This window comes from Pogonomyrmex barbatus, unplaced genomic scaffold (assembly GCF_055798465.1).
Source record: "Pogonomyrmex barbatus isolate J1 unplaced genomic scaffold, ASM5579846v1 scaffold7, whole genome shotgun sequence".
Classification (NCBI taxonomy): domain Eukaryota; kingdom Metazoa; phylum Arthropoda; class Insecta; order Hymenoptera; family Formicidae; genus Pogonomyrmex; species Pogonomyrmex barbatus.
The window spans coordinates 9,731,404-9,754,174 of record NW_028297171.1 but is presented as its reverse complement, the minus strand read 5'-3'; the positions used below and the strand labels follow the sequence as shown (position 1 = coordinate 9,754,174).

General features: G+C 45.9%; 3 protein-coding genes across 6 annotated transcripts; all 3 read left to right on the top strand.

Moving 5' to 3' along the window:
* Window positions 1-161: 161 nt before the first annotated feature.
* Mp20 (muscle-specific protein 20 transgelin) lies at window positions 162-1,859 on the top strand. The gene is made up of 4 exons (XM_011647670.2): window positions 162-319; window positions 620-831; window positions 902-1,022; window positions 1,146-1,859. The coding sequence occupies exons 1-4, from the start codon at window positions 290-292 to the stop codon at window positions 1,335-1,337; spliced, it is 555 nt and encodes a 184-aa protein (XP_011645972.2). The 5' UTR covers window positions 162-289; the 3' UTR covers window positions 1,338-1,859.
* Window positions 1,860-2,475: 616 nt separating this feature from the next.
* On the top strand, window positions 2,476-8,525 carry LOC105432733 (alpha-N-acetylgalactosaminidase). 3 transcript variants are annotated; one of them, XM_089083208.1, is made up of 8 exons: window positions 2,476-2,557; window positions 6,415-6,573; window positions 6,668-6,842; window positions 7,004-7,178; window positions 7,266-7,360; window positions 7,436-7,795; window positions 7,957-8,121; window positions 8,216-8,525. In XM_089083208.1, exons 2-8 carry the CDS (start codon window positions 6,416-6,418, stop codon window positions 8,393-8,395), a joined length of 1,308 nt encoding a protein of 435 aa, XP_088939334.1. In that variant the 5' UTR covers window positions 2,476-2,557; window position 6,415; the 3' UTR covers window positions 8,396-8,525. The 3 variants fall into 3 exon arrangements, with proteins under 3 accessions (XP_088939334.1, XP_011645974.2, XP_088939333.1); XM_011647672.3 differs by lacking the exon at window positions 2,476-2,557 and adding an exon at window positions 5,422-5,568; XM_089083207.1 differs by lacking the exon at window positions 2,476-2,557 and having other exon boundaries at window positions 5,652-6,573.
* Window positions 8,526-8,667: 142 nt separating this feature from the next.
* On the top strand, window positions 8,668-22,042 carry fid (class I SAM-dependent methyltransferase fire dancer). Of its 2 annotated transcripts, none has more exons than XM_011647673.2 (7): window positions 8,668-9,810; window positions 13,281-13,497; window positions 13,716-13,819; window positions 14,030-14,221; window positions 14,327-14,475; window positions 14,614-14,740; window positions 15,146-22,042. In XM_011647673.2, exons 2-7 carry the CDS (start codon window positions 13,329-13,331, stop codon window positions 18,629-18,631), a joined length of 4,227 nt encoding a protein of 1,408 aa, XP_011645975.2. In that variant the 5' UTR covers window positions 8,668-9,810; window positions 13,281-13,328; the 3' UTR covers window positions 18,632-22,042. The 2 variants fall into 2 exon arrangements, with proteins under 2 accessions (XP_011645975.2, XP_011645976.2); XM_011647674.2 differs by lacking the exon at window positions 8,668-9,810 and adding an exon at window positions 11,886-13,129.
* Window positions 22,043-22,771: the final 729 nt, after the last annotated feature.

Genomic DNA, 22,771 nt, shown 5'->3' with positions numbered 1-22,771 from the left:
CAATCACATGTCACGTATATCGATCGATTTACCAACAAAGGGGAGGATAAAATATCGAGGGAGCCCTGAAGATACATCGCGAAGATACGGACGCGACGATGATTTTGCTCGCTTAAAAATTTTCTTCCATCGAACGTTGTTCACGGAACACCCTGTATACAACCCTCTTACGTTGTTGGACGGATTTCTCCCCCGACTTGGCCCACGGTGGTTCCGTACTCCTCGGAAACGTATAAAAAGCCACGTCTAGAAGCCGCGGCACTTCAGTCTTTTCAAAAATATCATAAGGATGGCTTTAGAACGTCAAGTGCGCGCTAAGGTATATATATATTTACCTCTCCATCGAGTGGTGTAATCCGTTCCGATCCGTTTACGGTCACGCGTATCGCATAGTGAACTATTTTTTCGACTTCTTAATTCTCGTACACACTGAAAAGAACTGATCGTTTAATATGCACGAGAAAAATATACTACGAAAGAAGTGTACGCTACAAATTTTTAGATCTTTGAAATCGCGGGATTTTGTCGATCCTTTGGAGATACGCAAACTTCAACGTTTTTCCTCTTTTTTAAGTAATACCATACGAGAATATTAAGATTTGCGCGTCTCTTTGCACAGATTGCGGCGAAACGCAATCCGGAACAGGAGAAGGAGGCGCAGGAATGGATCGAAACGGTCCTTGGCAAGAAATTTCCTCCCGGTGAAACCTTCGAGGATGTGCTCAGGGACGGCCAGGTCTTGTGCCATGTGATGAACAAACTCGCTCCTGGATCCGTACCGAAAATCAACACTTCCGGCGGACAATTCAAGATGATGGAGAACATTAATATGTGAGTAGTAACTAGCAAAACATTAATAATTAATAAACCACGCGATGACTACATTGAACGCATCTTGCAGGTTTCAAAAGGCATTAAAGGATTACGGGGTGGACGACGTTGACGTTTTCCAGACCGTAGACTTATGGGAAAAGAAGGATATAGCTCAAGTAGTAACGACATTGTTCGCACTTGGCCGAACGGTACGTCTTTTATCATTTTTATTATCACTATTATCATTACAAAACTTTCGTCGTTATTTTCTTTATAATTTTGATACAACTGTTGCCGTGTGATGAAAAAACACCTGATATTTGTTCATTTAGACATACAAGCATCCCGAATGGAAAGGACCCTATCTTGGACCTAAGCCAGCAGAGGAGTGCAAACGTGAATTTACAGAGGAACAATTGCGAGCTGGCGAGGCGGTGATCGGTCTTCAGGCAGGTTCTAACAAGGGTGCAACCCAGTCCGGTCAAAGTATCGGCGCCACCCGTAAGATTCTCCTTGGAAAGTAAATTGAAAATTCGGCCTAGCTGCTTACAAGTCCTCCTTTCCACACTTTAGAGCTAAAACATCATATACTTTTTTATGTATATACACATAAACACGTATATATATATTTTATTTTACTTTTGTAATTAAATGATAATGAATCGCTGCTATTTATTCCCCTTCATTTTACTTGATGAGATAACCACCGATGGCCGCCAATGTATCTCATCATAGTAAACTCTAATCTTTTTATAGTTAGTCGAAAGGTATATCTTTGTCAATTAAGCCAGCGAGCATATTTGATAAATTTATTGTATTATGATTAACGGAGATTATTATCGTTATTTAATTAATTTTCTTATCTTTTCGCGCGTCGAGATTCCATGTCTTGAAAAATGTTCAAGTGTCGATGACAGGCGTATGCGTTTCAAAGCAACAAAAAAAAATTGTTATTTAACTTTAGTTGATTGCGCGCTTTGGAACAACGAAGTAATTGTTATCTAAAGAATTCCAAATAAAGTTCGTTCTATCCATCCGAGATAAAATCTGAGAGATCTTTCTGTTTCCCCTTCCACGTGCCAAATTTTCGGCAAGTCATTTCTCTTGGATAATCCACCCGTAATTTATTCTCTTTTCTTCCCTCGTTTTCAGCGATCGCCATTTAAGGATGCGAAAGCGACGTCGCGCTGGAGGACGTCGAAAATAAAACGCGGCACGATGCAAATTGCGCGCAACTGTGCTGAAACCGTGCCAAGTTGAAGCTTAACGCGTGGGATCTGTTCTATTGATATCCGAAAGATGCGCTCGCCCAAAAAACACTTATGAAAATGCGTTTCTCATGCAACACTTGACGTTCTCGATGACGTGTATCTTTGGATCCTTGGAGACGACGATAATCGATTGTTTACTGCGGCTTGTTTATTACCCAAGTCGCTCGCGCTGTTGAAGGAGCATCGCTCCGATCGTAAACTTTTTTATCGATAAAGATACGAGCCTATCGAATAGGCAGTGCACGATAACGCGCAATCGGGAAAAAAGACAATTGTTATGTACAATCCGAACTCTCAAACACAACACGTTCGCATATATTTATAGAATGGGCACATCCACAAGGCGCTCGTATATATATATATATATATATATATATATATATATATATATATATATATATATATAAGCCATATATATATCGAAGTACGATGCAATAAAGTAACACTCTCGTGCGACACGTGGCGGATCGAAGGTATGTTATTTTTTTTTTTCTCTTTTTACCACGCGAGAACATGGGTCGCGCGTGAAGACAATCGCCCGGCTCGAGGTCTGCGTTGTCCGCACGCTCGCGTGCTGCTTTTAATTCGTCATAGATACAGATTTCTATTGTCCGCGATTAGAAGATGCACCGGGTTTCTAAGAGGTTTCGCCCAAGACATCCGTTTCTTAAAGGAACCGTTCCGAGGAACCTTTAAGCCGAGATACGCGAGATATTACCGCGTCTCGCGGGAATTGAATTTATCCCCATCGCCGTATGAATTTTTACCGTTTCGATTTCTCCTTCGGAAACGCTCGTAAACGGCGTAATAACGAGGAGGGAAGGAAGGAGATGCAAATTGCGAACGCGGGCGATGCCTGTGTGGTGGTACCGTGGTCGACAATTCCGCGGGAACGAATGGAGCGTGGATGTGGATCGTGCCAGGGTTACGATAGCATAGAACGCAAAAGCCGATGGGATTATTTCATCGACCTCGACCCGCTGCTCTTTCCAATGCACGGCCCTCATCTCTAATACGGCCCTCCGATTAGGACGCTAATTCGGTGTCATTACCGTCGATAGCTTTATTTTTCCTCTCTTTTTCTCTCGCCTATTTTTCCGGCCTCGCTCCCCCCCCCTCCCCCCGCCTCCCTCCCCTCTCTTTTTTTTTCCCATTGAGATAGAGAGCAGATTAGTCTCTCTGGCGGAGAGAGACGCGAGCGTGCAAGAAATCAAACTCTCCATTCTGAAGAGCGGAGGGAAGAGGGGGAAATTAGAAGGCGAGAAGCTGCGCTCTTTTATGTCTTTCTTCGTAAAGAAATGCGAGGGAGACGGACGGACGTACGGCGCGTGTTTTTCAGAAGGAAGATTTACACCGCGTTTGTTTTACATTCCGAGTGGAGACGATTCAATTTACGACAGTTAGAAAAACGAGAGACGTCCTGCCATTTAAGTGTAATAATACCCGTCCGAATTTGTTGTTTGTCGTATCGCAACCGTCGTGTCTGTGATGTAACAAACAAATTTCCATTCGATTACGATCGCTCCAGATACGAGAAAGGAGAAAAACAAAGGTACTTGTATGCATTATTATGTTTCATTATTACAAAACAAGATATCGGATATCAGCACCAGAGGATTATCAAGATCAAGCGAATAGATGCGAATGGCGATATCGTTGAACCCAACGAAATTCTTTCGTTTTGATATCGTTTGATTTCGTTTCGATCGACGGACACGAGGAAATCGAAAAATTCAAGAATGCCTATTGTGTGCCAAAAAAAAAAAAAAAAGAAAAAAAAATATATTGCGAGCTCAGACGAGCTGCGCTTTTGAATTTTCCCGATAAATTCCATGCTAATTTCTCGCAGCGTTCCAGAAACTCAAAGAACGTAAATGAATTTAATTATTTCTTAATTATCTCCGGTATCTCGGGCCGTGTTCTTTCGCCGGCGGTAGAACTCGGCGATTGTGATGTCTGTACGCAATCGTTTTTTCCGGTTTACCGGTTCTCAAATCGCGCTATAACGCGCAGTTTCAGACCTGACGAATGGTTCACGTATCACCCCGAGTGATGATACCCACGTTAAAAAAAAAAAACGCTCAACGATCAAGTGCGCCGGTTTGAGATTGAGATCGCGCGATCGCGATCTCCATCCGACCGGATGGAGATCCCTTCCGCGACACACAGAGACGTCGGCATAAATGACGACGCGATGACCGGACGCGTGTTGTCTTTCTTTTTATCCTCCACGTTCTCTCTTCTTTCCTCTCTTTTTTTTTTCTTCCCCTCCCTCCCCCGCAGCCGAAGTGACGACTAGGAGAGGATCGCCAACCGGTTCGCGGCATCCACTTTGGCTACTTTCTCGACTCACGTCGCGGCATGCCGCCCGCGCTATATGCGGAAATAATTTCGTACACGTTAGTTCACGTACAACGCGCACACAGCTGATAGCAATAATATATAATAATATTACCACGGTGGGTGGTGGGAAAAAAAAGGAGAGGGAGGAAGCGAGAGTAAAGAGTAACGCGATGGTAACAGGAAGATTAATAATGACAATAATAATAACTCCAGTAGTGACAGCGACAGCGGTCGTGCCCGGAGTGGCGCGCGACCAGCTGACTAAAGCCGCGGGGAGAAAACGGAGCGGAGCGACTTTTGAGGCGTCCTGTACGTGGCGAGTCACGGTTGCGAGTTCACCAACGTCGGTATCTTACCCCCCCTTGGCGACTATTACCGTTGCCTACTCGTCGTCTGTCTTTCTCCCTCCGCACGACCGATCTCGCCGTTCTCTCGTTTTCTGCCTCCTCTCGCTCTCTTTAGCGCGCCGGCCACGTCTCCGCCCTTCCGTCGCGCCCGCGATGCGCTTTCATTTTTATCGGTGACAAGCCGGGCCCCTAATGTCGGATACCCGTGGTATAAATCAGAGAGCGTCAACGAGAGTTTGGCATGAGAGAGGCGGAGAAGGAGGAGGATTGGAGCCTCCACTTTTCCATACGATGCTGCTTCATGAGATCGTCTTTTCACAAGCTCCGACTTCTGACAATGCTCATGTTTAGACGTGGAGCCTTGAGGCGTCGATTTAAAATACGAAGGACGATGATTGCTATGCAATAATCATTGTTTAGCTCTCAGCCTTCGGAAAATTGCATAGCACGTGTGGATTCTCTCTCGCGGAGAATCCAGACTTACGAGCTTGCCGAGACCACCGTAATAAATAAACGGAAATTGTAAAGCAAATTTTGTTGGTGTAAAACAAAAAAAATAAAATATAACACACTCTGGAGGATAAATGACTCTCGATCACTGTCTTCCGAAATTGTTAAGGAAGGCTAGAATGCGTGAATATTTTAGCCTCCTTCTTTTCTTCTCCAAGTGCATTCGAATTAATCATTCGTAAGCCTTATCATTCGTAAATCATAATAATAATATAGGAGGAAAGAATTCGCAGAAGATTAAACGGTTTATAAAAAAACAGCCAGAAACGTTTGTTGTAATCAAGGTAACAGTAATATATCAGTCTAGTAATATATCTTTCTAGTCCAAGACTCGATTCCCTTCGGCGGTCTCATTATTCTAACCAACACGCTCGAATCAACAAACTCGATAAAAAGTCACCCAACTCAAAGAAAGAAACCTCGGGGGAACGCGAAGTCTGAGGAAAATCCGAGTCTCGCGCTTGATTTCGAGCGAAATTCGCCCCGTGAATTCTCTCACGAAAAGAAAAAGAAGGAGAAGGACGAGAAAGAAGGGGAAGAGGAAAAATTACCGGGACTCCAAAAAAAAAAAATGTCACAAGCTCAGAGTGATCTAACCTATCGCGAGCGCGTCCCCTAACCTCTTCGCCGCACGGCGGCACATCCGCTCGCGGGAGGGAACTCGGCGCGATTATGTCCGCGTAACGTGAACGACGGGCCGGTCTGCGTACGACGTTGCACGTCGATCGGTGGACGCGCGGATCGGCGGGGCGGGCAGGCGCGGCACGAGGCACGACGCGAGTCGGCGACGGTGATCGCGCGTAAAAATGAAATGGGGCATTGGGTGAAAGTACTCGCGGCTGCGGCGGCGGAGGCAGCGGTGACGGCGGCGGCAGCGGCAGCGACAGCGGCAGCGAGCGAGTCTACCTCTTATATCAGATCAGTACGGTAGGCGCGCCTCGTCACAACACGCGTCCACCTCGCGTCCGTTTCTTCTGGCCAGGGCGACTCCCCCGATGACCTCTCCGTCGATCGTCCTGTCACGGGAATCCTGCTCCGCATCGCGTCCCCGGACTATGCTGCCGACCTGGTAGCACCTCGTCACTGTCCGACACGCAACGATTGAGAGCAGCTTTGTTACCTCCCTGCAGAATGCGCAACCTGTGGCCCCTTTGTCTCCTCCTGTCGCTGGCCTCCCTCGTTCCGGCGCTGGAAAACGGCTTGGCCAGGACACCCCCGATGGGATGGCTAGCTTGGGAAAGATTCAGATGTAACACCGACTGCAAGAATGATCCGGACAACTGTATAAGGTGAGCACCAGCAGTCTGGATGATACATAGAGATAGGATACTCGATGCAAGCTCAGAAGGAATTACAGTGTTTTTGGTCTCCTGTGCTTCACAGTGATCGGCTCTTCCGGACCATGACAGATATAGTGGTGGCCGAGGGATACGCCGCAGTGGGCTATGAGTACATTAACGTGGATGATTGTTGGCTAGAGAAAGAAAGGGATTTAAATGGACAGCTTGTACCAGACAGGGAGAGATTCCCATATGGCATGAAAAGCCTGGCAGATTATGTAATTCACTGTCAATCGTTCTTAGAAATGTCTCATTTCTCTATTTCAACACTTGCCAGTTACACGAATATGTTATTCTGAACTTGGCTTATTTCCCAAACTCATAACTCTTTCTTTCCGACTGCACAATGTTTCATAAAAGACATCACTTTGTTTGTCAGGTGCACTCAAAGGGCCTCAAGTTTGGTATCTACGAGGATTATGGTAATTACACTTGTGCCGGCTATCCTGGTATATTGGGCTATCTAGACATAGATGCTGCTACATTTGCTTCCTGGGATGTGGACTATGTGAAATTAGATGGATGTTACTCACATCCTGTTGACATGGACAGAGGTACAGTTGTAACCTATTAATAGTCAATGAATTCTCTTTCTCTTAATTAAATGTTATAATGATACGATATATTTTTTTTTACGATAGGCTATCCCGAGTTTGGATATCATCTGAATCAGACTGGAAAGCACATGATATATTCTTGTAGTTGGCCCGTCTACCAAATCTATGCTGGAATGAAAGTGAGCATCGATGCATTTTCTTTGATTTATTTCTTCCTTCGAAAGCACAATCACTGATATTTATCTAATTTTCAGCCAAATTACACTGCGATTGCAGAAAACTGCAACCTCTGGCGCAACTTTGATGATATTCAAGATTCCTGGGCCAGCGTAGAGAGCATTATCGATTATTACGGTAATAATCAAGATGCGATTGTGCCCAACGCCGGTCCTGGACACTGGAACGATCCAGACATGTTAATTATTGGCAACTTCGGTCTGAGCTACGAACAGAGCAAAACGCAAATGGCGATCTGGGCTATACTAGCGGCGCCGTTGCTCATGTCTGTCGATCTCAGGACGATTAGGCCAGAGTACAAAGCCATTCTACAGAACAAAAAGATTATCGCCGTAGACCAAGATCCGCTGGGTATTCAAGGTCGACGGATATACAAAGTGAGTGATTTACAAATTAAATGTGTCAGTGCCTCCAGTATATTGGTGTGATGATTGATGAGTTGATTGAAATTAAGTGTTCATTCAGATTAGTGACGATGATCACTCGGCTGAAATCCTCGTTTCACGCAGTGTGATCCATTGCTAATTTACAATTGCAGCACAAGGGCATTGAAATTTGGGCAAGGCCCATCACGCCAGTTTATCAAAACTACTACTCGTACGCGATCGCGTTCGTCAACAGGCGAACGGACGGCACGCCGTCAGACGTGTCGGTCACGCTGAAGGAGCTGGGTCTACAATATCTAGGAGGATACCGAGTGGAGGTACGTACCGTCACCCGCAGTGTGTTAATCGGGAGAAAGTATCTTTAGGTGACTCGGCAGCAAGAATTCGGAAGTATCATTATATACTTTTCAGGATCTGTACGAAGACGTGGATTACGGAGTACTCACGCCACAGACCAAGATCAAGGTCAAGGTGAACCCGTCGGGCGTAGTGATATTGCGATGCAATTTGAATATAGACGACGTGTTTCGTTACTCGCCGTATTCATCCTTGAATCAGGTCTTTAAAGTTAGGCAAAATTCATTTAAATGATCGTACGTCTAATGTATTTCTTTAATTTCTATTGGCGTTTTTATTATGCGCGCACGTGCACGCGCGTTACGTTCTATTAACATAATATAATATAAGGAAGAATAGGAAATAAAGAATTTTGTAAACTTTATTCGCCCACGTTATTCGAAACGATATTCCGTATTCGTTATTTATTCGCTTCGCGTTCATGTCACATCTGTATCGCATCTGTATCGTTTTACATTCATCCTTGGCTTTAATCAATGTGCGCACCGGCGCGCATTTCTCGTACATATAGAATGTCTGCTATAGACGCGTTTGACGACCAAGGTGATACTCTCTGTCGGATACTCGCTAAAGCTTGATCCGTCAAAGTGTCCTTTCAGACGTCTGATAACTTGGAAAAAAAAAAAAAAAAAACGATTGATATCGCATTCACGCGAAAGAGAAAAGTCGCTTCAGTTTTTTGACAAGAAGCAATTGGATCTGACACGCGCGTTTCGCCGCACGTGCGAGCGCCAAATGTATTCTCTTTGTATTCGCCGTTTGTATTCGCAACTTCCATTGACGTCTGCGACACGTCACGAGGGACGCGCGAGAACTACTACAAATATGCAATCGCGGAGACGTTCTCCACGGAGGCTATTATAATATAAATTCGCTATAGATATATCGCAAAGTTCACACGTTTCTCGCGCATCTACCTACGCTCGCCCGCTCCACCCGCAGCTCTCTGGCAGGAGAAACGTATCTCATTACACCCACTCTCTCCACCGCCCTTTCCTCCCGCTTACGCTGGTAATGCGTCACAGCGACGCCCGCGTCGCGTCGCGTCGTGTCGCGTCGCGCTGCCTCGCGCGTGCTCCCTTCAACCCCCAGCGGAACCGCAGCCATTGTCGGAGGGTCGGTCGGTCGGCTCGATTCTTCGCGGAACGCGCGACCACCGTGCGTAACACACCCTTTCGTCGTCGCGCGAATATCTCGTGCGCGGAAACCGAACGAACGAACGAACGAACGAACGAACGAACGAACGAACGAGCGAGCGAGCGAATATATAAAAACGTAAAAGAGGAGAAAGAGAAAGAGAGAAAAAAGATAAAGGGGCGAAATTCAACGACGCGAGGCGATGTGAGAGGACATCCGTTCGTCGGCGCGATGAAACGCGAACATCTGCGCGACGCCGATTTCGCGCGAGCATCACCAGCACCAGCACCAGTACCAGCCGACGCTGCCATCGCCGCCAACGCCGTCGCCACCACCGTCGTCGCCACCATCACCGCCGGCGTCGCCGCCGCCGCCGCCGCCGCCGCCGCCGCCGCCGATCCCGATCTCGCCGCCGCCGACGTCGCCGCTGTCACCGCACTGCTGCACCCTTTTGCCGCCACGGCAGCGTATCTCATCGCGAGCATGAAAATTCCGCCTCTCTCATGACCCAGGTAAGAAAATCATTTTTGACGGTAAGAAAATATCCGGACGGCGCGTGCCGTCGATCCACGTCCTCGTCGTCGGGATCTCCCCCTCGAGGTGACGGTCTCGCGCGATCAGCGATATGGCGGCCGTCGCCGGCCCGAACGGCGGATTCGCGTAGGCAGAAAATTGATTTTGCCTATTCAGGCAATACGGACGAAACGCGATCGGTTTTACGCGATAACGTCGAGGCGGTCTTATCAATATCGCGTATAAAGTGGTCGATAACTTGTGCACTTGGCGGTTCTCCGATCGCGACGGCTTTCGATCACCTCGCACCGTCCGACTCCTCGGTATTTCGAGTTCCTGCGGCCGCCGGAAATCTCAAAATCGTTGCGTCTACATCGGCGTTCGTCGTCAAATCAGCTCGAAACGGTCATAACGTCATTGACGTAGAGGCAACTCGCATGAATGAATAATGGCGCCACATCGAATCATTTTGAACGATGACGCGTTTGGTGCTGCGTTACAGAGCGGAGTCGATAGTCTCCGACGCGGTTATCCGCGTCGATAACACGCGATCGCGAAATTCCAGGTGCGACTGTCGAATCCCGCTCCTTTCCGAGACTCGGCGCACCTCGGTTCTCTAAAAGTGAAATCACAAATTATTACTCATTCTCGACGTCAATTTATCGGGGGGAAAAAAAAAAAAAAAAAAAAAGACAGACTCGAGGACAAAATTCATTTAATTACCAGCTTCGATTAATACGTTCTATAATTAAGCGTCAGACAAGGTTCGTTTAAGATTTATTACGTAACGTTATAATGATACTTCGCGTACGCGTGTGAATTATATAATTTTTATTATGTAATTCGTTATATTATTTATGTATATACGATTCTCTCCTACGTTTCCTTGTAATCGCCTTGTTCTCACGATTAATGCTGTCGCTTGTTTATTCGTTATTACGAAACACGATGCCTTCTTTACTCTCCCTTGCCATTGTGTTCTCATTGAAATAATTCTGATCTAATCTCATTATTAGATACGTGAGATAACGACTGCGGCACCTCGCGTGCTCAATTAACGCGTAACCGGGACCGAGGTGACAGAGAGAGAGAGAGAGAGAGAGAGAGAGAGAGAAGAGAGAGAGAGAGAGAGAGAGAGAGAGAGAGAGAGAGAGAGAGAGAGAGAGGGAGGGAAGGACAAGGAGGGAGGGGAATACGCGCGGATGACGTGGTGGATTGAAAGTGTCACTGTACAAATCGGTAGAGGCACTCTCTATTTATCATATTTCGTATGTAGGGCGGCGCAGATAAATCGATACGCGGCACTTTCATTCATGGCTGCCTCTCTCACGGTTGGCACATTGCTCTACGTACCACCCACGCCGCCGAGGACCACCACACTCACAGTGTACATAGTGTGTAGTCTAACTCCGTGTGGTGGCACAGTGGTTCTCCGTCTGGTCGACGGAGGGGGGGTGACAGACGTTCGCCGTTATGCAAATTCTGACGTTGCGGAAATTTCAATGCTCGCGGCGTTAGAACGACGTACGTCGAACGTCCGATCGCTTTGCACCCCTCCCCTTCCCCCCGAAAACATTTCCGGACGACGAAAAATTTATAAATCCGAAGGAAAGAGCTATGACGAATAATCGTCACCCACGTTTTCTCTCTTTAGTTAAATGGTGGAAAGTTTAATTGACCAAATCCACTTGCAAAATTCACGCTCGATCGGCCCTTAGTCCTTGAACAGACGACGTTTCATGACGTAAGCATTCGCGTGGGGAGGAGGGGGAAGGGATGCATTTCACATTCTATTTATAAGTCATTGTCATTAGTAACATGTAAACGAGTCTTCTTCTTTTCTCTCATTGTACGATAACAGCCGCATAATAGCCCGACAATAATTCAGTCGTTGAAATTGATCGAGAGGCGAGAAATATAAATTACATTCCGCGCGTTATTTCCACGAAAGATCTTTCATGTTTCTAAAGTCCGAAAATCCTGGGACGGGGATACTCAAATACGCTAAGGTTTCGAAATAAGGTCTCCGCTTCTCCGGCTCTTTCTCTTTTTTTCCTCTTCCAATTCTTTGCAGTTCAACGCAAGTTGCATCTCGTGCATCACCCGTACATCCCTGCACCGCCGCATCCCTCGGAAGCGAGCAACAGCGCGCACGTCGATATTACGTCGGCGTACATCCGCTCGCCCGTCCATCCATCCATCCATCCAGCCATCCATCCAGCCATCCATCCAGCCATCCATCCAGCCATCCAGCCCGTCCGCCCGGCCGTTCGTTCGCGTTGAGTGACGACAGTTGACATTAGTCGTCGCGCACGAGGCATCTGGTGGCATTCTTAAATTAGTTAAACTAGTGCATCGAGAGAGAGGCTAACCCAGTTATGCGAAAGGGGGATATCGAATAAATTCACCGCGCAGCCGCGTATCGGAAGCCTGCGAACGACGACGCACACATGTACTCCCGGCCCTTTTCGCCGCCCGCTCTCGTCCGCTCTCGCACGCGACGAGAGAAGCGAAGGGAATCACGGCGAGGAATGGGGGTGGAAGAGGGTTGAAGGCGGGGAGAGGCGCGCTGCTCTTTGAAGTCGGTCCACCTGCCTCCAACGGCACCCGCCACAGCACACAATGCGATGGCGGGTGGCGGCGGTGGCGGTGGCGCGAGTGGAGAACAGTCCTCGCGCCAGGCGGATTTTCCGCTGGGTGATGCTCGCCAAAGGATCTATTTAAAGGATCGGTTCGGTCGTCCGTCTTCGATCGCGACTCTTGACTTCCGACTTTCCCCTTTGAGGCGGCCGGCGCGGCGTTCCCGGTCATCGAATTTCGCCCCGCGGACGCTCCGTGTCGGTACGATCTTCGAACGTGCGTCCCCATGGAAAGGAGCGTCGTCGATCTCATGATGTTCCTGGATGTCTGCCAGCTTTATCTGCACGCCAGAAAGAAATCCCGGAATCTCTGCACGCTCTGGGCGATCCTGACGTTTATCCGCACGGAGGACACCGGTGATTTTATGCGATGGTGTCGAGCGTACACGGTGCCCCGCTTGCGGTACCGCTCGGACCGCGCCAAGAAAACGGAGAAGACGGAGAAGCCGAGAGCCGACAAACTGATACTCAGGGTGTTGCAGGAATTGTTCTATTGCGGGTGTCTGCCACCCTGTGAAATCGGTCTATGAGCGAAGATGCTACGTGTGTCGTGTTACCACGTATCGTCGTGTAGTTAAGTAAACGTGCATACGGGACGACGCGAGATAATATCTCTCAGTCCTGATGCAACAGGCTGCGATCTTAAAAATCAACAAAATGCACTTGTTGACTTGTTTCGGTATCCAGAGTTTGTACTTGTAGAAGGATAGAGATCAGTTTTGAGTATCTCAGTATCCCGCTCAGTATCTTCCTGATCCTGTCGTTTTCTCGATTCTCGAGAAGTGCCTTCGATCGAGTACGATTTAGAGAGATTAAATGTTTCTTTGTAGCATTGTGAGCGCACATGTGGACGAGGGTAAATCACCTTAGCGAGAGGGATGTCTGAGAGCGACGGAGAGCATGCAGCTCGCTCGGTGGCCTTAGAGCAAGCCTACGTCCACGAAGTATACGAGCAATGCGCCGAGAAGACCACGCAAAGTAAACACTGGCCACGAGTATATCAGTTTCTTCAAGAACTCGAACCGGGTGCCCTCGTCTGCGACATCGGTCAGTCGAAAATATTTTTTGCATGCGCTTCTCCCTTCCTTTTTTTTCAAATAAATAGCTTTTATCGATTCCGTTGCATCTGTCGAGACACAATTCCGGTAAAGCGATCCGTCGCATAGTGGCTTGCATAGTTAACAAAGTTTGTCCTCCGCACGCTTTACAACATTTCTATTATTTCTCTCCGTCCACGTAACAATGTTATGTCTGCATCGTTTCAGGTTGCGGCAACGGAAAATATCTCAGCGTAAATCACAGCATCTTCAAGATAGGGGTGGACCGATGCAAGCGCTTCACCGACATCGCGCGCGAGAAAGAAAATGAGGTATATATCTACATTAATTATAAAAGCTTTTTATTTTTTTTTTTTTTTTAATAATTTTATACCGTATCGATATCCTTATTATATTTTATAGAAACTGCGTGTCCTCTACGCAAGAGAATTAAATTGTTTGCAAATACGTGCGAATAAACTATTGTTGAGTATTTTACTTACTTACTTACTTACGGGATCATATGTTTTGTATTCCACAAGGTTCTAATCTGCGATAATTTGGCTCTACCATTCCGAGAAGAAAGTTTCGATGCGGTACTGTCGATCGCCGTGGTGCATCATTTCGCCACAACTGAGAGGAGAGTACATGCGTTGAAAGAATTAGCGCGGGTCCTAAGAATCGGAGGTCGACTCGTCATATCCGTCTGGGCTATGGAACAAAAGCATAGAAAGGTATAAAGAAAGATATTTCCTCTCTCTCTTAAATCCTATAAAGCATTGATATCTCTTAAATGTATTTGGATTATGAATCATGTTATTATTATATTACGTTTGCAGTTTGAGTCGCAAGATGTTTTAATACCATGGCCCAAATCGCAATGCATGAGCGCAGCGTCAGATGGGACGAAGCATTCGGGTGCATCAGACGGTAATAACGAGAAGCGAGATGATGACACCGCACAGAAATATCCGTCATTCTCCAAGAGGTAAGTTTTCGGGAAATTATCCATCCTGGAATCACGTTCTCACATTGACAAGATTGACCGTAACTTGTCCTCATTCGATTTCTGCACTTCCTGTAAATATCGCATGTAGGTCACAGCTGTCATGGTTTATTGTTCCAGAAATAGCCAACGAAAATGTAAAAGCAAGAGTTATTGGATCGATCCGATATTCAGTTTATCACCATCCACCAGTAGCCTCTCTAGCCCGAATGAGACCTGTTATAGTTGCTTCCGGCGAGCGTTGCAGGTAACTAGATAGATGAGGGAAAGAGAGAGAGAGAGAGAGAGAGAAAGAGAGTGTGTGTGTGATCATCCATGAATTTGGAATTTTAAGCTTGACTAACTGTTAAAATTATTTGAATATATTTTTGGCAATTTATTTAAAATATTTCGTATTGATATCGTTATCTCTTCTCTCGCACGCGCTTATATTATTAGTTATTATAACAATTATTTAGTTAAATATAAAAAATTAATCACTATTTATTTAAATTTATTGATTTACTTAGCTATTGTTACTTTCTTTTAAGAAGAAAGAATTTAATTTTTTTTATTTAATCGATTTTTTTTATGTATTTAAAGTTTATAAAGTATTGTTCAATTATTTTCAAGTATTTGTTCAATTATTTACGACTTGTACAATTCTTTACAGAAATTAGCAAGGAGTAGACGTGGAGGTGGCGGTCGTGCCTGGTTTCCTGGAAGTTGGCAGAGCGGTACCAAGAGTCGACGGCACTATGATGCTGAAGACACAACTGACGTAGACGAACTGCCGATCGAATTGCGCCGCGTAGAGACCACGCATACGCTGATGATGACGAACAAGCATTCCACGGACACGTTAAGCATCAAATCCAAAAGCTTGGGTAATATTCTGGAGATTGAGCGACTCGATTTGGTACGTTCCCGATCCAGTATCCCGGGTTTCTACTCGACGTCCGAATTGATCCTAGACGAGCGATCGGTCTCGTCGTCGTCAAGCGGCTCAAAGCCGCGACTGGTGAAACAAAAGTCGTACGTGGAGGAGATCGGTTTGGAGAATCCCGAAGACACTGCCATTGAAAACCTGATCAAGGACCTCCCGGATTTCTCCTGCCAATCGTTGCGCAAGCGCAACGTGCCGTTGAAACAGAGCTCGATGAACGAGGAGCTGATGTCGACGGAGCGGCTGGAGGAAAAGGAACGAGTGCGCCGGAACATCATGAAACAGGCGTCGTTGAACGAGGAACTCATCTGCAAGTGGCGAACATTCGAGGCGCTCAAGGATTCGATCAGTCCGGTGAGCGCGAGTCGGCGCTTCCAACTGCTAAAGGATGGGCTGACCAGCAAGATCAAACGCTCCACAACGAACATCGAGAAGGTCTCCAGTATGTCGATTAAGAACGGTTTCGTTCGAATGCTGCAGGGATGGAAATCCTGCGACAGCGAGTCGACGTCCGCCGCGACGGCAGAAGCGACGACGAAGCTGAAACCAGCGGACAACAAGGTGCAACCGGTAACCGTGGTGAAACGTAGCATCGAGGGCGTCGAACGTCGTCTGTCGCGCGAAGATGGTTCGGATTCGTCGAAAGATAGCAGTCTACAGAGCGATACCAGCGTGGATTCCGAGGACAGCTTTGCATCTGTGATTTATGTGCCGAAACAGGACGTCGCCGTCCCGACACCGCCGGCATCGTCCTCGATCAACGAGGTTCCTTCTGCGCCGCGACCGGCGGCGTTGCAGCTGGGCACGACGTCGGCACCGTCGTCGCCGCGCGTAAAACAGTCGTTGGACAGTCAGTCATCCAGATTCAAAGTGATCGGCGTGTCGCCACTGTTGAAACAGCAGCCAAGTGTCACGAGTACGAGCACAAGTATGAGTACGAGCACAAGTACGAGTACGAGTACGAGCACGAGTGCGAATACGAATCACCTTGGCGATACGATAAAGCCTAGTGTGCCAATTGTCATTTGTAAGGAAGCGCTCGATAACACGTTACAGGTACCAGCGTCAGAAGGATCGGGTCTGATATCGGAACTGTTGGAACCGGATATAGAACCAGATACTACGTCATTGATACGTGCTTTCAACGATGTCACCAAGACGGCTAATCGCGAGCCGACCATGAACGAAGATGATAGTCGAAAGGCCAGGCTGAACCAAATCAAGGAGCTGCTCATAGCGAAACCGGGCTTCGCGACACGTGCCAGATCATCGTTTCCGTTGGTTCGGCGTGCCTCCACGGCGGCATCAGGTCGTTTCGAGACAGTCACGAGGATTCTGCCGCGTCTGCTGTCCTTAGAACTGTTCAATCCGGAAACCGATGACTTGGATAGCGATTCCAGCGGCGTCTCATCGCCGGAATCGGTCGGCTCGGTGATCAGCGTTACGTCGGATGAACGCTACATCGCGAGAAGGGAGGCTGAAGAGAGGAAAAATGCGCAGACAGATGAGAGTCTTTCCAAGTCGAACGAGGACGACGCATCGAAGAAGACTAAGGAAACGGAAAGTAGTATACGCGACGATGAATCTTTGAGTATTGGAACAACATCACTCGAGGATTCGACTACACCTCTGGATCCTTCGCACGACGACTCGTCCGCGGATTTCGAAGACGAACCGCCCATAAAAACCGGGCTGACGCACGATGACACTTCTCAAGATAATTTAGGGCCTGACACGATTTATCCTACTTCGCACATTCTTTTGGAAAGCGAAAAGTCCATTTCCTCACAGTCTATGAGGCTTCTGGAAGCCGCTGCCAATGTGGCGAGCTCGCTCGAAGATGCCGTAGAGACGGCGATTCAACACAACGCCCAAGTAGAACAATTATCGCAATACTCTCAAGTCGCTCAACGGCGGAATAACGACGCGGTCTGGTCGCAGTCGAGCACGCGAACGTATTTGAGGCAGGATTGTAAATCCGCTTTGGTGGATTTGGGCGACTATACCAACGAATCGAGTAGCGATCTCATACGAGATATCAGTCGGTACTGCCAGAACTCGTCATTCGATTTTCTCGATGTTTGCCAGATGTCGAGGACCGCGCCATCGTTGAATGTCACGGAAAATAACTTGGACGTGGTATCGGATGCCACGGCTTGCTGGGACGGATGCGATCAAGTGCCCAAGGAGACCTCGTGGATCGTAAACGAAGCCTACGACGGAAGTGGACATGACAAATTCGCCAATGTGGTCCAATCCAAACTGACACCCAAATCCAAATCGCTCTACGAGGACCGTGCCGTCTTTGAGTCCGAACTTGATCGTAAATTTACATGCGATCCTAAGTATAATAAAGTTGAGCTCGACGTTGAGCCCCAAACGAAATTCATATCCAAGTACGATGAAATGTTTAGATTCAATCACGAATCCGAAGAGAAATCGAAAACTGAGGCCGGTCTGGTATCTAGATTCAATCCTAAGTCCGACAGTGATCTCACAGGTGGTATCAAAACCTCGTTTATCAATCCCGAGAGCACGTTCAGTCTCCAGACCGGAACGGAATCCAAATCCAAGGTCGATCGGAAACAGTGTCGTTCCGTTGACGCTTCGTCGTTATTGCGCAGCAACTCGGTGGACGACACGCTGGACTTCGTGATGGTGTCAAAGACGGGCGAGTTTGAGTGCGAGACGGTGGAGGGTTCAAGGCCGGTTGGCAAGTGGCATTCGACCCAGAGCGGATTATCGATGGACTCGAGCGACGTGGGCGACTCTCCGATCGAGAATACAACGACGAGCCTGAGTGACGGCAGCCAGGCGGAGTCGACGGCGAGACTGTTCACCGGCAGCACGATGTCGTTGGTATCGAATCCGAACGTGGAGAACAATCGTCGATGCTCGATGGAGCGGCGGAGACTGCAGGAGCGCGGCCGCTCGTTGGACGAGATGTCGAGCGAGACGAAGAGACGAGACGCCGCGGGCTGTCTGGTCACCGCGAGTACCGACACTTTGAGCAACGCCTCGTCCCAGGAGTCGTTGCCCTCCGATCGCGGCGGCGGCTCCATCACCTATCACCAGTACTATCACGTCTTTCGGGAAGGCGAGCTGGATCAGCTGATCAACAAGTACGTCGAGAACCTGCATATCATCTCATCGTATTACGACCACGCCAGCTGGTGCGTCGTCGCGGAGAAAGTGCAGGTCTGGACTATATGACTTCGGATACGGATCGTCGTGTGAAGGACCAGCGGCTGCTGCGACTCGTTCTCAGGCAGGCTCTTTACCAAGTTGTACACCGGGTGTCTCGATAGGAGATGTCAGCCAGAAGGGATCAACTAGGTTCAACCTTATGAAAATTTGTATCTACTTAGTTTTCACCTTTCATTCGAGAAGTAGTTTCCCGGGACTGTTAATTCAGGAAAATGAAAATCGCAACTCTAAGAAACTGGGAATATAACCATTCTTGAATCTTTTAATTTTTAATGTATAACACAGTTCGCACCATTTTAGGATTTGAATTACGAAACGACGTGTCGGGGAGGACTCTTACTTTCGAGATAATGGTACTGATCCCCTTTTTTGGGGCACACAATACGTTCCGGTGGGTGGATTCAATGCGGCTAAACGCGGGAAATTTCGCGATTCGAGTGCGAAGCTTACGACTCTAAATTCGTAGATCTAAGAGTCCAAGGATCTCAAATTTCAGGGGTCCAAGAATCCAAGGATTTAAAGGCTCAAGGATTTCATAATAATCCAAGTTAATGAGTTTAATCACAGGTTGACTTTCTAACGGTCTGTTCTCAAAAACTCTGCGACGACCTATATCGCTGTTGAAATATCGCTTTGCGCTCGTTGAACATTCCTTTCACATTTATCTCATTGCGAGGAGATTTCTCTGTCCGTGATGTCACTGAAGTGATGTGATGTAGAAATATAGCTTCAAACTACATAAGAGAGATTAATGATATAAATGAACCAACATAATCGATATATCATGAAATATCCAACAGTAAAAGTAGGAAGCATCCAAGCAAGTAAGAAATGCTTAAAAATATTTTCTTTAGTTTTCGTTAACTCTGATGCAATAATTCTTTTTCATGTCCGACTCGTCTGGCTGTAGCTTCACTTCAGGGACGTTTTGGACTGCCCATCATTTCATTTATCGCACATCTTGAAACAACGATTGCAGAAAGCATGACTCTTCGAGAATACACACTAAAAAAAAAAAAAAAAAAAAAAAAACGAGAAGAGAGAGAAGCGTTACTCAAACGGTGTCCGTCTTCTCGAAGATTGATGCAATCTGAATGTACATGCGTTAAGCGTAAAAGTTCAGAAAAATTCAGAAACGGCAACTGGCTCCCAGCTGTGGAGCATATTTTCTAGTTTCTCGAGAAAACGACAATATCCGAACGCTTGAATATAGATATACCTCAATAATGCGAACGTTCCACTTTCAGAAATGTATACATACATACATACATACGTTTACACACACACGTGTTTGCGTACATACGCGTATTAGGACGTTCTTCATTTAGTAGAAACTTCTTGCGTAATTATGCGAGATTCGCGTCGGCGAATTAGATTCGGTATCGAAATCGGCAATAAAATTGAATATGAGTGAGAGGATGGTAACAAACTTGGGTGATTTATTTCGTAAAGAGAGATGCAGAAGATGGGATATTTGCAACCGTCGGATACAAACAAGTAAGGGGCATCTTAATACACGTATGTATTCCATACATATATATATATATATATATATATATACACACACATACACACACCAATACAGATACATACGACATACGTACGTACATACGTGATACATATATATATATATATATATATATATATATATATATATATATATAAAAATATATATATTAGGGAGGGGGATATAAGGATTCAAAGATCCATCGATCTGAAGATTGAATGCTTATATCCTTGGATTCTTCGCCCTAAGTTCTCCGATTTCTCAAACTCCGATACAACTTTTACGTTGTAGAACATTTTTATTACCGACCCCTCGGGTAAAACACATCCTCGGATATCCTAGTTTCTCATGATTAATAGTCCTCAATTTCTGTAAACATTCGATCCGCACGGTTTGCTCCTTAATTCCTTCCAATTCCTAAAACATACGAAGGATCCCGGTGTGTTCTTACATTTGACATTTTTTAAATTCATACAAATGAAGCACTCGGCGATTGAAGATCCAAGGATCCAAGCATCCGTTTACGGTATACCGTATACTCACACGTCGCATAGAGCAGGGCATAAATGTAATCTAAGCTTCGTTATTTTTATGATCTCAATTAACTATCGTAGTCGAATAGAACGAAGTTTTTATCGCGACCCTTTAACTGGTAAATCGGACGCGATCCCCTTGCGATCAGAGGCAGGCGTGCACTGCAATTGCCGATGATATCATAGGACGTTCATAAATTCCCACAAGATTGTATATCGAGAGTGATAGCAGGTACTCTTATCGAATCTAAAGTTAACGCAATATTACGTTAAGGATTTTTTTAAGAAACGGGAAATTTGTTCTTCGCGGTTTTCGGCGCACAATATGCGGCAGAACGCACCAATGAAACTAAAAAAAAAAGGAAACGAAAAAAATGTAACAGATAAGGGCAAGCTTGGGATTACTGGTTAAAGGGTAACTCTATCGAGAGGAACAGCTGTTGTTCCGTTCGGTTAGTCAGACGCATTTATCGAGTAGTCGGCAATGTTTTTTTTTTTTTTTTTTTTTTTTTTCTAATTTATGGAATGATTTTTATTCATATCCGTTTTGAAGAAGGAGGCGCGGGTCTGACGGACCTACGTGCGTGCGTGCATGCGTGAATGAAAGAGAAAAGGAGAGAAAGAAAGAGCGTTCGAGAAAGAGGGTAGACCAAAGACGCAATCTCGAGAGAGAGAGAGAAACCAGTGTAAATATGTAAAATAAAGTGTTCCTGACGTAAACGCACAGAAGATCGTCAGAAGGCATAGTAGTTCCGACTTGTGGCAATTTCGGGGACGAAAACTTCTCGTAGGCCACTCCCCGTTTCCTCATCCTTCCTTCTCATCGTGCTGGTCCCCCATGGATGCCGTGGGATAAATTGGGAAAAAGAATCGTCTTTAAATAAGTATAAATATAAGATCAATGTGTTTGACTCGAGTTCCCGAGATGGCGCGGAATAAATTAGGAGAAGAATCACCTTTAATAAGTAAATAGTGACCGACGTACTTGACTCAGATTTCCAGGATGCTGCGAGATAAATTGGGAGAAGAATCGCCTTTAATAAGTAAAGTAGCGACTGACGTGTTTAACTCAGATTCCTGGAATGCCGCGGGATAAATTGGGAGAAGAATCACATTTAATAAGTAAATATACCAACCAACACTGTGCTTAACGCAGAATAAATATTGACGACATTATTAGGAACAAGATCCCGCTCGATGACCGAAAATGCTAAAAAAAAAAAGATCTCTTTATTCGACAAAGATTGTCGTTGAAGACATCGATTTTTAACTCTGGGGTCATTTCGCACAAACTGCAATTAACTTAACGAATTGCTCGTCGCAAGACTTTTAATTTTCCTTTCTGTGTGTTAAACAATAAAAAAAAACCAATTATTACATTTGTGTCAGCAAGATAGAAAGTGTCATTCGATAAATTAATCGACAATTATGTTTGGCCGGAATCGTCTTTGGGCAATATCGCTTTTCGCTTGCTACTGGTAAATTAGATCGAATGTAAGTTTCATAACAAGTAATTGAAATTATTTTATTTTATTATGAAATTTTTATTATGAAATAGATCGCATTGATACTTCTGGTTCGTCGCGCGACCGCGATTGGTACTTTCGAATAACGTTCGATAATGGATTTCGCAGTACTCGTCGGTACTTTGTCAGTAAATGGTAATGAGGGAAACGCGATACTTGCGACGAGATGGAGTAGGTAGGACTTCGTAGGAGAGACAGACATCGATACTCAGACCAGAATGACAAAGCGACGTCGCGGAAAAGTTGAATTTATCATAAAAATTATCGAGGTATCTCAAATAGCTTCGGTCAAGCTCGAATTAATTAATTAGTTATTAATTCAACTTGCGTATTCCTGTTTGTCTGTGTAATTAGACACCGAACTAATTAGAGCTTGGCCTTTCCGTTACGTCACGATAATTACCAATAGATAATTAACATAGATTCGAGAAAAAGGGGTAGTCTCTTTTCGAAAGAAGTAAGTCTCTTCGTCATGAAGAAAATGAAGGGGGAAAAAAAATATTTAATTTGCGCGCGTTGTAAGATACGTCTTTGCAAAAAAATTAAAGTCAATTACAGGGCCTGAAATTAATGATAGGGG

Excerpts from the sequence above, each read along its gene's own strand:
- Mp20 (XM_011647670.2), top strand. The coding sequence starts at position 290 with ATGGCTTTAGAACGTCAAGTGCGCGCTAAG. Across the intron at positions 832-901 it reads ATGATGGAGAACATTAATAT|GTTTCAAAAGGCATTAAAGG; the intron begins GTGAGTAGTAAC and ends CGCATCTTGCAG. Across the intron at positions 1,023-1,145 it reads TGTTCGCACTTGGCCGAACG|ACATACAAGCATCCCGAATG; the intron begins GTACGTCTTTTA and ends TTGTTCATTTAG.
- LOC105432733 (XM_089083208.1), top strand. The coding sequence starts at position 6,416 with ATGCGCAACCTGTGGCCCCTTTGTCTCCTCCTGTCGCTGGCCTCCCTC. Across the intron at positions 7,361-7,435 it reads AAATCTATGCTGGAATGAAA|CCAAATTACACTGCGATTGC; the intron begins GTGAGCATCGAT and ends TCTAATTTTCAG. Across the intron at positions 7,796-7,956 it reads AAGGTCGACGGATATACAAA|CACAAGGGCATTGAAATTTG; the intron begins GTGAGTGATTTA and ends TTACAATTGCAG.
- fid (XM_011647673.2), top strand. The coding sequence starts at position 13,329 with ATGTCTGAGAGCGACGGAGAGCATGCAGCTCGCTCGGTGGCCTTAGAG. Across the intron at positions 13,498-13,715 it reads TGCCCTCGTCTGCGACATCG|GTTGCGGCAACGGAAAATAT; the intron begins GTCAGTCGAAAA and ends GCATCGTTTCAG. Across the intron at positions 14,741-15,145 it reads GCTTCCGGCGAGCGTTGCAG|AAATTAGCAAGGAGTAGACG; the intron begins GTAACTAGATAG and ends AATTCTTTACAG.